The sequence below is a fragment of the Eleutherodactylus coqui genome, chromosome 8 (assembly GCF_035609145.1).
Source record: "Eleutherodactylus coqui strain aEleCoq1 chromosome 8, aEleCoq1.hap1, whole genome shotgun sequence".
Lineage (NCBI taxonomy): Eukaryota > Metazoa > Chordata > Amphibia > Anura > Eleutherodactylidae > Eleutherodactylus > Eleutherodactylus coqui.
Genome location: NC_089844.1, coordinates 30,317,761 through 30,334,478, shown reverse-complemented (window position 1 = coordinate 30,334,478; position 16,718 = coordinate 30,317,761). Strand labels below are relative to the sequence as shown.

General features: G+C 44.9%; 1 protein-coding gene across 1 annotated transcript in view; it reads right to left on the bottom strand.

Moving 5' to 3' along the window:
* IQCA1 (IQ motif containing with AAA domain 1) overlaps window positions 1–16,718 on the bottom strand; it is a 201,647-nt gene that overhangs the window by 130,132 nt on the left and 54,797 nt on the right. The window contains exons 4-5 of the mRNA XM_066575405.1: window positions 14,908–15,099; window positions 12,880–12,951 (exon numbers count right to left, since the gene is read on the bottom strand). Of these exons, the coding sequence (XP_066431502.1) occupies window positions 12,880–12,951; window positions 14,908–15,099 (264 nt within the window). The remainder of the gene's footprint in view (window positions 1–12,879; window positions 12,952–14,907; window positions 15,100–16,718) is intronic.

The following is a 16,718-nucleotide window of genomic DNA, read 5'->3' as shown; positions in this document are numbered from 1 at the left end:
TGTCATTCAGGGATCTCTAATAACATACCAGCAGGAGGTTCACACAGTTTTCATTCCCATTTGTACTAAATTAGATGGGACCTTCAGGTATGGCAATGTCTTGTACATGGGCCAACGAGTAATCCAGCCGGACGCAATCTATTGGCACATTGCAGACAAACAGAGAAGGACTCTGGAGAGAGATTCTTTAGAGGAATGATAAAGTGACCAGGAAAGCAATTTGTAAAGAAAAATATTTGTGCGCTGAAAGGAATTGGCCCGGTGCATTAAGTAAACGTATGTGGATGTGCCTTCTCATACATCATACCTCCCCACTGTCATGTGCGATGGCTGGTGTGCTGATGCCGGGTGCATGTTAATGGACATTCTCCAAAGTGCAGGCCCAGTTCAATTCTTGCATCCTCAGGCTAATGACCCAGAACAGCTGCTCAATGTGCGTGCTGGGCGCCGGCAGAGAACATTAAACAGTTATGGAAGGACATATCAGCACAAGCAGTGGGGTGAGGGGAATGTCGGGGCGAGAGGGAGCCCATTAGCTGTGAAAGCCAAGCGATTAATGCACCCGCAGAGACTTCATTAATAAAGTAACTTCAGTAAAGATGAGCCATCGTTAAAACCTTTAGGGCTGTGTCATAATAGAGCAGTGTGTGGGACTAACATAAGCAGAGGAAGAAAATGGACCCAGAGTCAGGAAAAATATAAGAACGGAGGTTTATGAAAGATTCTATTATAAGCCTATGCTCATTTTTGCTCCAAAGTACACATCATACTGCGGCCACACTTCAAAGAACTTAGCTTTAAAAATATAAGGACTCAGCCAAAAGTTATTAAGCTGCCGGTCAGTTGGGTAGCAAATATTCCCCCTCACTGTGAAGCGGAGTGTGCACCCCATTGCTATCACTGCATACAATTTCATTCATTCATTCACCCATAGTCTGTTTACTTATGGCACAGGACACCAACATGTATAACTATACAGAAGAAGGTCCAGTTTCCAATCAGTATGACTAGCACTGGCGTAACTATAGAGGATGCGGTTGCACCAGGGGCCAGGAGCCTTAGGGGGGTCATAAGGCCTCTCTTCTCCATATAGGGAGCCCAGTACTATGAATAAAGCATTACAGTAGGGGGTCCTGTTACGGGTTTTGCATTGGGGCCCAGAAGCTTCAAGTTGCGCCTCTGATGACTAGTATAACAATAGATCCTGATACCCTGTTTCCCTGAAAATAAGACATAGCATGATTTTCCAGAATTTTTGAGGATGCAAAATGATTTTTCAGGCTTTTTGAGGATGTTTGAAATATAAGCCCTACTCCAAAATTAAGCCCAGCTAACAGTTAATTAAAAAAGTCAATTTAAATAGTGTCCAGGCAGCTATACATGTAAAAAAGTTAAACCTTTTTTGAGCAAAAATTAATATAAGACACTGTCTTATTTTCGGGGAAACACGGTAGCTCAGTTGTCTCCGAGGAAGCCTAAGGAGAAGTGACATGTATGGAACACTCTATATCGTGCTTTACCGATTGATGCAGCAAAGTTTTATAAATGTTGATATTCCACACTTTCTCACCCTTTTACTTGTCAACGTATAAATAATTACCAATGAGGAATCCCCACAGATTAGCGCAGCGTTCTAGTTTATCAACAACAGCATAGACCCCTTTAGGGCCTCAGCTAGAGATAATTTGACTGCCGCAGTCTTGTCCATCACCAAGCAGATCTGTGTAATTAAACCGAGTGTACACAGTGCATGCAATGGGGAGCATGGTGTGGCATAGTGCCATAGCATATATAATTTACGCCTGTCAGCTCAGGAGGCTTATTTATTTGGAATTTATGCAGTGTACGTGTGCATGAAGAATATGCATGGGTAGGATTTCATTTTACGAGACTATGAAATATGCAATTGCTATCTAAAATAACTAATTGTATGGGCGCACATCAAGGTCAGGATTTCTGAACTGTTAAATGGGCAATATATGGGTAGTTTTCTGAAAGTCTTACATATTAGACGGATATTCTTGATTCAACATGAAGAAATATAACAATTAGGGTGTCAGGTAAAAGGCTGTGGCAAGCTTAATTGCATGCCATATCATAGAGCTACTCACATAGAAGTAGCATATAGAGACAAAACATGCACATATGGCTCCGTATAACCTGCAGGGACTCTGTATGCAGCAGTACAGTGTTCATGTATACAGCTTTGCTATGTGCATGGACCATAAAGCAAACTGGGTCACCAAGGGCATAGCTAGAATTTAAGGCCTTAACCCTTTCCAATCCACTGTCTGACGTCTGAAGACATTATGATTTAAGGCTGTACAGCTGCGATGTTGGAAGACGTCCGTCAGGGTTCTCTTACTGTATATTGCCAGCCTCTCTGCTGTCGGAGCCTATCCAACGTGTCACCTCATGCAGTACTGGCTTTAGCCAGCATATAGCGCCATTGTGTAACGGCACAAAAAGAGTAAGCCCCCTAGGAAAACCAGGATACAAATTGGATTGGAAAGGGTTAAAGTTTCTCTTCACTCCCCAGGGACAACACCTCCAGCGGACACAGGGGACACACAGGGCCTTGTCGGCACTCGTATGGTTTTGTACTGTTATATTGATGTTTTATTGCTTAAGATACATTTGCTGCATATTTAAGGTAATGACTTTAAGAGCGGGCAAAACGCAAGGAGCTTTTGCTTCTGAGCGGAAAATCACTGACTGGAAACCGGAAGTTGGGTAGAGCAAGTGTATAGCGGTGATGAGAAGATGTGTTTGGAGTATCTTCTATATCGGGAGATACAGAGATTGTTCTGGTGAACTGAATAGTTGAACTGGTAGTACTTACATAACCGGTAAACAGAAAACTCTGTTGGACTGCACCCGGCAAACGGGTAAAGACTTCATTGTTTATCTCCGGCTCAAGAACCGGCATTGGTTACTGTTGGTTACTATTGTTTCATTTATTAAAAGTTCTGCAGCATTGCTGATAAAGTCAGAGAGTTTCAGAGCTACCCTCAGAACCTTTGGGCTACCCTGATCTCTTGGGTCTATGAGGCCCTCCAATGAGCCAGTATGGCCATAACCTGACCACGAAGCCTTGCTGGTGCCTGCACCCACCTATGTCAACTGGGAGTTGATGATGGCCCTGCAAGAGTTGGTTTCGACACTGCTAGATGTGCCTCTTGTCACCCAAACCAGTAGGCTACTCCCCTCTGGAGAGTAGGGGAGAACCTAAGCCTAACCCGAGTGCCACTTCACACTTGCCAAAGGCAACTTCACAATGCTCAACCCAGGACTACTCTCGCCCAACAGCTCACGACCCCACTACTCAACTTGACAGACCCTCATCACAGCTGGTGTACTCCGCTGCATAATGTCACATGCCAGATGTGAGAACCCAACACCTATATACACACTTCAAAGCCAATTCCACTCTTACAACACACACGTAGACCTCCCCTGAAACATTGCTTCCACACCATTACAAATCCGCTTTGTAATTTACTTAAAGGGAAACATGTTTCACACAATTAACATTAATAGACTTGTACAACATTAGGGAATTATAGCCCAGCATGCCAATTTATTGTCTTACTTAGTGTGGGCAACTACAGTACACGGTCAACCCACCGTGGCGGCCTGTACATAGCAATCAACAAATGAATAGTAATAGTACAGAACAGATTACTGAAAGAAGAAACAGTAGAGCTAGATAGCAAAAAGCCACAAAAAGGAGCACTGGTGCACTGGAGTGGGCCCTTTAGCCTCTGGGCCCCATACCAACTTCCATGGCTATTAGTACTATAATTATGTCCATGCTGGGTGCACAATGTATAGATTTAATGTTAAGAATATGCTGTGTAATGGCAAGAGAAAAAAGTAACATTTATATGAGTTATTGATACAAAGCAGTTATAGAAGCAACTATACAGAAGTTTAGACACAATCTTTATACTTGAGCACATTAAATGGTTTGTAAAATGGATAGTCAGCACTGACTTTTTCTGCTAACTGGACAAATATTGCTTCCGCTGAGCTCCCTGGCAAGTCTATGGAGACACAATGGAGCAGAGAATGCATAGTTTATGTCTCCGGTTTTCTCAAACAATAAGTGGGTTATTGGAGTGAAGCTCGGCTCACGTCCCCCAGTGCTAAAGTGTATACTGAGATTGTTAAGGTGTTCCTGTGCATTAGACAGAGGAAAATGTGGTAGCATTGATTGATTCTCGCCCCAGACATATCCTTTCTCTTCCTACAGTTTTTGAACTGGATAATTACCTTTAGCATAGGTCTTCATGGTCCTATATATTTCTGGAGTTCTATAGTACTCAAAAGTATTTTAAAACTACAAAGTCTGTACTAAAAATGACTTCTTACTATGATTTGTAGTTTTTTTCTGACACGGGCATGTGGGCGGTTTCTAGTTTATATAGGTGATCCTATTTCAGTATAGAAGTGCCCCATTTCAAGTATTCACGGAGAGTACAGACATGTGGCTCTAGGAGAAACACGTATAAGATAGACTGGCATAGAGAGAGGAGACAGAAAAAGAGGAAAAAGTGAGAAAAAATATTTGTCCGTGTCTCACTTAAAGGGCTTATCCCACTTTTAGGACCCACACAAGTATGTATAGACTCCCACTGATGCATAGTATTGCCATAGAGGTACAATAGAAAAAAATGCACCCAAAATGGTGTCTACAGCTGTAGCACACCCCAAAATTTGGGGCAGCTGGTCTGAACAAGCTAATTGGACAATAAGCAGTTGGTCGATTGGACAGATCTTTACTGCATATTGAGGTGAGCTGATATAGGAAGGAAGGGAGAGGAAGCTGGAGACAGTGCTGCCTGGGACAAAGAGGAGCTGTCACTCCATGGGCATGATTGAGCGGAGTACAGTGGCTGTAACAGGAGCCAGAAAGAGAGTGGAGTAGCACTTCTGACTGTGGACAATGATGTGAGAGAGTTCTGGCTGGTCAAAGCTGTGACACTCACACACTGAACTGTAAGTGAGGCCGGCCTCAACAGAAACTTTTGGTGGGCACACTGTTAGGGATAGAAATAGTTAGCCAGCAGACCTGCTGCAGCACACAGAGACCATACCAAGGAGGTTGGATTGTTTATTAGGTTCTGCCACTTGATCCACCATACAGACTGAGATATTTCAGAGGGGAAAACTAGGAAGTCAGCTCTAGAGGTGCTTGAGTAATAGAGAAAACTGTGTTTTACACTTAATTACATTTCTGTTAGACTACATTGCTCATTGCTATATATTGTTGCTTTTGTTCTAAAGATTATCCCTGTGGTATAGCTAGCCGTGGATAGAGTTCTTAAAGTCAGAGGAAGGAAATATAATTGTTGACTATTGTTATCCATTGTTTGTTTTTATTTCTGTGATCTTACATAAATATTATATACTTTGGTTACTTCATTTACTGCATGGTATCCCTTGTGCCATCATACTCTGAACCGTGACACCACCAAAAATATTTATCACCTGTCCACAGGTTAGTTGGTAAATGTATGATTACTGGCAGTCCATCTGCTGGAACCCCCCTGGATCATGAGAACTGCAAACCTCAAATCTCTCTAGTGATTGGAGTAGCAGTGCGCATATGTGACCATTACACCATTCACTGAACTGGCCCTGGATGCGCAAAAAGTACAGTTCTATGCGCAGACACACGCACAAATCCTCATCAATCATGTTCACTACACAAATAAATTGCGCTGAGGCAAGCATATTTGCGCATATGATTATGTGAATGTCATGCCATGTAATACTGCATTTTGGTTGCTGCAGGGAAAATGTAAGTCAGGTTGGAGCTTCCGTTGATACTAAGAGCGGTTTCAGACAAGCATAGGCACAACTACGCTCATCGCTACGGAGTGTAGTTGCGCCTGAATGAGGTTTTTCTTCGGCCATTCAAAGCCCGCACCAAAGTGCAGGAGTTTGAAAATATAACGTGCGGGAAAGATAGGGCAGATCCTATCTTTTCTTGGCCATACAAATGTGAAAACGCAATCACTGAAATCAATTGAAATCAGTGGTTTCGTTTTGGCCTGTTATGCGGTTGTGATTATCACGGACGCACAATGGGAAAAACCACTTTCATCTGAAACAGCGTAAAAGCTGATCACTGAGGGCTTAGGCTGCCTGTCCACGGGCATTGCGGTATCCCGCAGCAGATCTCCGCCGCCCGGGAGCAGGAGCCAGCAAGACGGATCTCCGCGGTGAGCTTATCTGACAGATAGGCTCACCGCGGAGAATTGTGGCAATTCGCAGCATGCTGCAATTTGCCAGCCACAATTGGAGAATCGCTCGTGGACAGGGGGGCTGCACTTTCCATAGCAACGCTATGTAAAAATGTGCAAAAACGCCCGTGGACAGGCAGCCTTATGAAGCCAAACTTGCAGCTGTGAGTTGATCACTTGCTTCAACCTAGACCCGGGTTGTTATTGTTAAAGCAACCCATTTATGTTACATAATTGCAGATGCTATTTGTAATTCTTCAGATACTTTCACAATCTGTTTACTTGTTTACTCAGACTTGATACATTAAGTCATCTGAAGGAAATGTAATGTTTTCAGCATGTTGGAACTTCAGAAGAAGTTCATCTCTCAGTAGTAGTGACTCCATATGATTATACCGAGCGGCACAGCGGCGTTCTTTACATTTTCTCACACTCCATAAAGTGATGACAGAATGGCGGCCTCTCGGTGTAATTTTTTTTTTTTTCTTGCATAGCGTGTAGAGCTCTCTGGGAAGCAAACAGTTAAGTGGCCCCAGCAGTGCCGACTCCGCATGTTATCTTTAAAAGTGCTGGATTTTTGATATGTGGCTTTGCCTCTGCAGTGAGGGGAAAGTGGGTCATTAAACATAACATTACCCTGTAAATCAAACTGTTCTGCCCCCACGCAAACACAGGCATAAATATTTATGCAAAGTGTCCATAAGAGCTAATCTGTCAGGCAGATTGTGCCGATATAAATAGAATGGATTCAGATTGGCTGCACAACTGCAAAGAAGCTCCCTGCGTGTGTACAAAGCCATTATACACCATAGTGCTGAGACTCTGTCATTTTACACTGTAAAGACTATGTATCACGCTATATTAATGCCACACAGTGAGTGCCTTTCTATTACATCCCGAGATGCTGCATTAAGTGCAAGACATTAGTTTTCGGCATATGCTCATCATTTTTTCTTTTCGGTTTATGTCACACATATCAGACAGTGAAAAATGATATTGAAAGAGTTAGAGATACTAAAAAACCTATTAATAAAGAGTATGTGTGCCAAAAACAGCTCATTACAGCCACCCCTGCTGCCTAGCATAAGCACTCCTAGAACCTCATTTAAAGCGAAGGACTGCATATGATGCTATAGTGCCCCTATAGAGATGTCCTTATAAACTAAGCTAGAGGGCACAATTGGACTGCATATTTTAGCTATCTTTGACATCCATGCTTTCTGAATGGGCAAGCTAGGATTGTTGTGATATTTCCCTGTACTTGGTGTTATTTCATGCTGCACTCACTTCTGTGTCTCTCCACTTCGCCTCCTTCTCCCCTCTCACAGTAGGTAGTTTTACAGAAACCGAGAGAGAGAGAATCTGCAGGTATTATTTCCTGTGATCACGAAGATAGATTTTTTGAGAAAGCTTGCAGGCTGATGATAAGACTGATAAGATATTTCATATATTCACATCTACTAATATTTTATGCAAAAATTATAGCGGACTCATAATCAGTCTGTTTTCCCTTATCGCTCCTATTAGCCAAATGGTGCATTATTTTTTGTGTTGATCTAGCTAACTCAAGAACAGACATGCACTTGTACCATGCTGTCCATAAATAGGGCAGCATATTTAGGTAATGCTTTCAAAGAGCACTATGTAATGCTTCATTTCCCCTGTGGTGGCGCTGTAGAGGAATTTAAGATTTTTGACGTGTAACACCTGTTCTGCATTCAGTGTGTGTGAATAGTGTTGTGTCTTGTGTGTTTAGTGCATCTATCTAGCTCCCTGATCAGGGACAGCCAGGTCACCAGAAGAAGACAGTGGGGCCGCCTTTATCAAGGAGATGACTCCACTTTTAGGCAGGGTTGCCCTTTCTTTCCCATATCAGTTAGGGGCAGTTGTCCATTCAGTTTCTTAGAGAGATTGTCAGGGATCTGGGGTCCGGGTCCGGGTCCGGGAGTCCCTAAAAAAGAACCCACCACCCCTGTCCCTACCTACTTGCCCCCTAGGGCTAAATCTCAGGGCGACAACTGGGCGATGGTCCCTACACTTACTAGGGAAGCGGGGCACAGGGACCGATACAGACAAACACTGGAAACAAACGAACACAAAGGAGAGTCAGACAGTCCGGGTCAGCAACAGAAGGGTACGTCGTACAAAGGGGTCAGGCAAAGCAAGGTCAGGTCCGAAGTCCGAGGGTCAAGAGCCGGGAGCGCAATTCAAATATGCAGGTGTAGCCTGGAGACAAACATACACTGGCAATGCTGGAAGGAAACAGGCACGTTTAAATGCTGTCAGAACTCCCGCCCCAGCAGCTGATTGGGGCGGGGAGCCTGCCAGCAACCAGATCCAGACATAAGGCAACGAGCGCGGAGACCCAGACATCTAGCAGCAAGTGCAGATCATGCTAATCAGGATGTCATGGCAACGGGGACGGCATCCGCTGCATCTCCAGCAACTTGATTACCCAGGCGCCGCCCCCTGAGCATAGGAGCATGCGCCCGGAGCCAGTGTCCGGGACCCCGATGGCCAGGGGAGGTCACCAAGACCGGAGCTCCCCTGCGCCGCACCTGATCAGCTCGGGTGATAGGACCGGTGGTGCGGGCACGGAGACTCCGAGAGCTGCCGGTCCTAACAGAGATGCAATTGATCCTTGCAATACTATGTGTGTGATTGCGGTTTTAAAAAGGACACGCTAGCATCCGTTCTGAGGCGTGGTGCTTTAGTGCGCCGAGTGGACATAACAGGAACACTTTTCGATTAGCTCATTTTTAGGGTAACACTTGTAGCAAAAAGGAATTATCGAAAATAGAAATCTTTTTAAGAGCTGTTAAAGGGAATCTTTCAAATTCTCAATATCCAAGTATGAATGTTATAAAGCATACATTTATGGTCCTTACTATATTCACGTCTCTGAATTTACATATAATACTATCCATGCCAGGGCTTCTGAGACAAGTGTTTTATCGAAGCATTTTTTAACGCATGCGATAACAAACACTGTATGTTCTATTTTTTCGGCATTTCTGAGGCAGTGCGTCACCCATTAGAAGGAACGGAGAGCGTTAAAAACAGGGTTTTTAATGCTGCTTACTATGCCACCAAGAGGGGGTAAAAAATAGTGACAGCATCAGCTTAGTTTGCCTGCGTTGTTACATGACTGCTGTAGCCTGTTGTGTCCTTAGAACGAGCAACCTCAATAACATAAATCAAAGGCACAACCGTGCAAAAGGAAACAAAAACTAAAGGGGAATGCTCTCCCTATCGTCCCCTAACCCGGGAGGGGAGCCTGCCTACTTGGCAGACTGACCGCGCTGATAAGTGCGAGCCTGCACTCGAACCTGGGCCACTAACCAGTCCCTAACTGGGAGCCCTAGCGCAAAACAAAAGGAGAACAAAACCAAACCAAACAGCAAAGAACTTAGCTTATCCAGCAGAGCTTCCACCACTCTGTGTTGCGCCGTCACTGTCCAACATAGAACTGCAGAGAAACATTGACCAGCACAGGAGTAACAGTTAACCCTGCTTAAATAGCAGCAGAGCTACTTAGCGCCAGGTGCTGACTGACATTAATCTTGCAACCTCCACACCTCTCAGCTCCAAGAGAGGTAGGAATGCTGCTAAACCGTGGTTTGGCCTGAAAGCAAGATGGGAACCTCAGAATGGCTGCAACAGTACCTCCCCTTCTAGGAGGGGCCCCAGGACCCTTTAGATCAGGACGACCAGGGTTTGATCTGTGAAATTTTTTGACTCGACGGGAGTCCAAAATGTGACTTATTACCAACTGCTCCTCCCCATCCGCTAGCACAGGAGCCGGGGGTGGAGGGTCATTCCCAGGATCGATGAATCTTTTGAGCAGAGATTTGTGGAAAACATTGTTAATTTTCATCGCTCTGGGAATTTCTAACCGGAAGGCCACCGTGTTAATCTTCTCAATTATTTTAAACGGACCGATAAATTGTGGGCCCAGTTTAGCGGATGGTTGTTTGAGTTTTATATTTCTGGTAGACAACCAAACCAAGTCCCCAACATGGAATTCCGCCCCCTCTGGGCGGTGACTGTTAGCAATTTGCTTTCTCCGCTGAACTGCTCGCCGTAACTCTCTCTGGACCTCGGCCATAATAGACCCAGAAGAATCCGGCTGCCCCAGTGCCGGAGCCGTAGCAACACACTTCTTCAATTTCTGAACCCTCTCAGGATCCATCTTAAAACCCTCTTGGGTATAAGCTTTGAGCATCAGTCTCTCAGGAGGGGGTATGCGGCTCCTGGGGAACTCGTAGTCAGGGAGAAGTTTAATAGCACAATCTCCCTGTCTGTGCGGTGGTAATTTGTCTGCCCCCACTGCAGGAAGCCCCTCAGAGAGGTCGATGATGACTTCCGGCAGCTCTTCTGGCTGAGTAGAAGCTATATCAACAGAAACGCAACCGGACAGACAACCAGGGCTCCATTCAACAATGTCCCCCTTCTCCCAGTCTACTACTGGGTTGTGTAGACGTAGCCAAGGCAGCCCCAAGACTACTTGCGAAGGGAGGGATTCTATGACATATAATGTTATAATCTCCCTGTGGAACAGCCCAATTTTTAAACGGACGTGAGGCACACAAAACCTCAGACTTCTCTGCGATAGTGGAGCAGCATCAATGGCAGATACGGGAATGGGAAACTCCAGAGCCTTCATCTCTAAGCCTAAACGTCTGACCGTCTCCCGATGTATTAAATTAATACTAGCTCCACAATCCAGAAGGACTCTTATGGGGCTGCCCACACTATCAGACAGGATCTCAGCAGGAAGCACCAGTCTGGAGGGTGATATCCAGACAATTTGATGGCCTAGAGGGGCCCCCTCAGTAATCGCCTGGTCATCAAGTCCTGGCTGGCAATTATGACAGGGACAACACTGAGCCATGCGACCAATACGGTTACAGGAAAAGCAATGACCTTTACACTGTACTTTGTTCCCATTCCTAGCCCTGGCAGCCAGAAACCCCAACTGCATGGGCTCCTCCACATCCGCCGATAAGAAGCCAGAATCTATGGAGAGTTCCTGATGTCTCTCCCTGATCCGTCTTCCAGCTTTGATAGCCAGAGACATGGCCTCATCAAGACTGTGGGGTACTGGATAACCTACCAGTACATTCTTAATTTTATTGGATAGACCCCAATGGAACTGGCTCTTTAAAGCAGGGTCATTCCACTGGGTTTCTGCTGCCCAACGTTGAAACTCAGCACAATAATCTTCGACAGAGGAGTCTCCCTGTCGTAAACGTCTGATATTCCCTTCAGCCACCGATATCTTGTCTGAGTCGTCATAAATTAGACCCAATGCAGCAAAAAAGTCACCCACCGAGTCCAAGGCCTCAGACGTTGGGGGTAATGAAAAAGCCCATGCCTGCGGCGCCCCCTGCAGTCTGGGCATGACAATGCCCACCTTCTGGGCGTCATCCCCTGAAGACACTGGACGCAGTCTAAAGTAGAGCTTACAGGCATCCCGAAAGGATCTGAATTTCTGCCTATCACCAGAAAAATGGTCGGATAGCTCAATTTTTGGTTCCTTGCTGGGAACCTGCAGCGCAGTTTGTCGCTGTTTTATCTCAGCGAGCTCAGCAGCCAGCGTGCCAAGCTGGTGCGACAAAACCTCAAGGAGATTCATAGTAACAGCACAGAATCTCCCTGAGTAGGTAAGGGCTGGTCAATCTGTTGCGTTCTTAGAACGAGCAACCTCAATAACATAAATCAAAGGCACAACCGTGCAAAAGGAAACAAAAACTAAAGGGGAATGCTCTCCCTATCGTCCCCTAACCCGGGAGGGGACCCTGCCTACTCGGCAGACTGACCGCGCTGATAAGTGCGAGCCTGCACTCGAACCTGGGCCACTAACCAGTCCCTAACTGGGAGCCCTAGCGCAAAACAAAAGGAGAACAAAACAAAACCAAACAGCAAAGAACTTAGCTTATCCAGCAGAGCTTCCACCACTCTGTGCTGCTCCGTCGCTGTCCAACATAGAACTGCAGAGAAACATTGACCAGCACAGGAGTAACAGTTAGCCCTGCTTAAATAGCAGCAGAGCTACTTAGCGCCAGGTGCTGACTGACATTAATCTTGCAACCTCCACACCTCTCAGCTCCAAGAGAGGTAGGAATGCTGCTAAACCCTGGTTTGGCCTGAAAGCAAGGTGGGAACCTCAGAATGGCTGCAACATAGCCAATTCGAATAACGCACTGAAAATGAATCTTTGACAGATTATTGACTATTGTAGCAGCTCCTGGCCCATGTGACCAGTAGATCGGACGTCACTGCTTGGGCCAGGAGGACGTGGTGACGTAACAGATCCTGTGCCACGCTGCCAGGGAAGAGAACGGGGCATTTTTACTTACAGTGAATAAATGACAAACTTTCCGACAAACTGAATGTGTCCTCATATAGTAGAGTCACAGGGGTTTAATTCATTCAATGAAGCCATAATCTTACTAAATACTGACTGCTATTATGGTGTCACTGCATTATTTCATGGGGACACAAAAACATCTTCTTTGCCAACACCGTGCCAACAAGTTATGATTTGTGTATGGGTGAAATATGTGTTGTATGCGGTAAACATATTCCCGTTGTCCTGGAGAAGTGTGTCCTGAGAAAGACCTACCATGCCCAGGAAGACCATCTCCTCTTCTCTTTGCTGCTTGGTTTTCTTCCTTTGAATATAACCTCGCCAGACCTACGGTGTGAACGGAAAATCAGTGAGGAAATGGCAGAAATGGAAACAGCTTCCTGATCTACAGAGCAATCGGGGAAGTAGAAAATGTACAGGAAGGGATTGTGAAGTGGAAAGGGCAGTAACTAAACTGGAAATTGGCTTCAGGCTGCGGCTTTGTAAACCAAGGAAAAGTCAGAATAATCCATATGTAAATAGTGCTACTGCCGTGGGAAATTCACAGACCATTTTCTCCTTACTTAGCCCTACTTTCTGCCCTTTAAAAATGTTTTTATACTGGACTATGAATGATTTTTTTTCTCTATATCGAGTATTTCAGTGTATCAAGTAGTTAAAAAAATGAAACCATATTCTCATATTTATTTATTAAAGGGGTTGTCCCGCGGCAGCAAGTGGGTCTATACACTTCTGTATGGCCATATTAATGCACTTTGTAATGTACATTGTGCATTAATTATGAGCCATACAGAAGTTATCAAAAGTTTTTCACTTACCTGTTCCGTTGCTGGCGTCCTTGTCTCCATGGTTGCCGTCTAATTTTCGCCGTCTAATGGCCAAATTAGACGCGCTTGCGCAGTCCGGGTCTTCTGCTTTTCTCAATGGGGCTCCGTGTAGCTCTGTGTAGCTCCGCCCCGTCACGTGCCGATTCCAGCCAATCAGGAGGCTGAAATCGGCAATGGAGCGCACAGAAGCCCTGCGGTCCACCGAGGGAGAAGATGCCGGCGGCCATCTTCAGCAGGTAAGTAAGAAGTCACCGGAGCGCGGGGATTCAGGTAAGCGCTGTCCGGTGATCTTTTTTAACCCCTGCATCGGGGTTGTCTCGCGCCGCACGGGGGGGGGTTGAAAAAAAAACAAAACCCGTTTCGGCGCGGGACAACCCTTTTAAGGAATGGAAACGGTAATGGAGCAATACCGGGAACTTCAATGTGGCAGCTAAAGATGAGCGAGCATACTCGTTAAGGCAATTTACTCGAGAGAGCATTGCCTTTTTCGAGTACCTGCTGGCTCGTCCCTGAAGATTCGGGGGGTTGCGGAGGGGATCGGGAGGGAGAGAGAGATCTCTCTCATTCTCCACCATGCTCCCCTCCGCCGCCCCCTGCAGCCCCCCCAAATCTTCAGGGACGAGCCAGCAGGTACTCGAAAAAGGCAATGCTCTCTCGAGTAAATTGCCTTAACGAGTATGCTCGCTCATCTCTAGGGCAGCTTAACCACTCAATTGAATACAATATTTTTCTGCTGACCATTGATAAACTCTAAAATGTATAGCGGTGCATCAGCAGATACACCTATTGTCTTATTGGATCACATTTGAGGTTTCTCAGGATGAAAATGATGAAGATGCTTAATGGTGGATGAAAGTTGGTGCACCTCCAGTGCAATGTTGATACACAGGCAGTCGATTTTTCATACTACTGTTACATCCAAGTTGGATACCAAAACACCTTGTCCAGATTGGACGTAATAGTTGTCCAAAGGAACGGATATACACATTATTAGGGCTCATATTTATACCCCACACCAGTGGATGGATATGCACACGTCAGCGCCTAGCACAGAATGATAGGGCGCAAGTGCCGACGCCACAATCACATGGGCCAGGGCTGACATTGTGACATCACTCTGGGCCCCCCTCTGGGTTGTGTCAGGTGCGTCCTAACAACTACTTATATAAACCCATCAATCTCCAGATCAAGCTCCCTAAGTAAAACAAACAGAAGAAGAACTATGTAGAAGCCTACATAGTGACATTCTGAGGCAAGCTGAGCCAAGACATAGGCCATGGCATTATTAAGGCAGTAAATCAAGACCCTATGCTGCCATCTTGAAGAGATGCACTATATCTTTGGTTCTGCAGCTCGGCATTGTACAATATTGCTAGTTACTAACTAGGCACCTAGTTTGAGGACTACCACCATCAAGCTACCCATAAGACCACTCGAGACATGGTATGTGTCCTACCTTCTGTATACGTTGTGCAGCTAGGTCTGGATCCAGGACCTTCTCCCCCTGGTGTTTAGCCATCCTTTCTCTCTTCTCTTCTAGATGGATCTCTTTCATGAATTTGGCTCTCAGCCGACCCTGTCGAGCTCTTTCAGAAACCTGGATCGCACGAACTGCTTCATCTAGTGACATTGGTTTCAATGGCTTTACCTGGCACGTGAGAGAGGAAATTAGCCAAGGTGATCATGAACAATATTTTGGATGTAGAACACTTGACTTTTAATTAGGTCACTAATGATGCATGGATCCCTAAATATTATATCCAAATTCTAAAACTTTCCTTATTTTGCACATTATAAAAGTGTTGGTAATATAGTAAAACATCCTAAAAATCAAATAACCCTAGATTTCAGTAAACCTATGAAAAGTATAAGCAAAAAATAAACATTCTTAAGAATGAAATGTCTTGAAAATGTTTATAGTAAGAGGCTACGGAAATGTACAGAACGGAGAGGAAATAATAAAATCTGTAACTACATTTCCTGAAGTGTTTGAGGTCCTGAGAGTCTGATATACTTTATATTAGTTTCAAAAATATACATAATAAAACGCATCTTATTTCCCACTACATCCACTACAAGGATCCTTTTCTTCTTTCTCGGTGAACATGGGCAAATTCCTGCATACATGTTATATATTATCCACATGTGCGCATGAGTTTCCTCCAGGTATTCTAGTTTCCACTACACTTGAAAACATTTATTGAGTATTCTATATTATTAGCTTCTTTGACTTTCTATGACATTGGCCTTATAGTGTGAGTGTTTCAGATAGGGAAATAAGATTGTGAGCCCCAGATGGGACAGCGACTGTTACAAATGGATGCATTCTGGGTACAGTACTGCTCCAATGTTAACCAGAATAAAATCCAGATTATTGCCTAGCTGTCTTACATAGTTTATAGTTGATGTCCATATCTACACTCTCCAGTGTCACATCCAGCAAGAAGCTATGACTTGAAGCTTTTGAGCTTTAATGCAAAATTTGAAACAGGACCCCCAACTATAACATGTCATTTATAGCATGTCTGATCTCTTTTGTAGTATCTCTTTTGCACTCTGGATATGCACTTTTTAATACATTGAATGATCACTGTATTAGGAATAGCTAGCGCCTGACATCTTGTGATCAGTAATGCGGTGCCACGTGACAGACGCGTCATGATGATGTTCTTAGATAATGTGCTGACCTCTCCTCTGCACAGCAGAAGGCAACATTTGGCAGTCATGGGAGAACATAGTGACTTGATTGACTTTGCCAGTATGTAGATTGTTGGTGCCCAAAGGTGTGGTGCCAGTATTTCTGAAACAGTCACACTTGTTGGCTGTTACCAAACCGCAGTATCAAAAGCGTACCAGGACCGGTTAACCACAGATAGACATTTGACAGAACATCAGACAATGGCAAGCCATGTGTGGTTGATCCTAGAGATGAGCATTGGGTGGCATATCTTGTGTCTCAGTAACAACGTGCCCCAGTAGAACAACTGACCCATCAGTACAACAGTGGTGAAGTTGGACAAATTTTCACAATGACTGTGTGGTGCACCTTGTATCGACTGGGGTTGTCATCGCCAACAATGCCTCGCATGGGTCCAGGAAAGAGGTCAATGGACTTTGGGCACTTGGTAGAAGGTTGTCTTTAGTGATTTCCATTTTCTGCTGAATCATATGGATCCACATTTAGCATAAACAGTGTGAAGCCGTATCCCATGGATGTATCATTGAGGTTCAACAGGCTGGTGTTGTAGTGTCATTGTCTGGGGAATG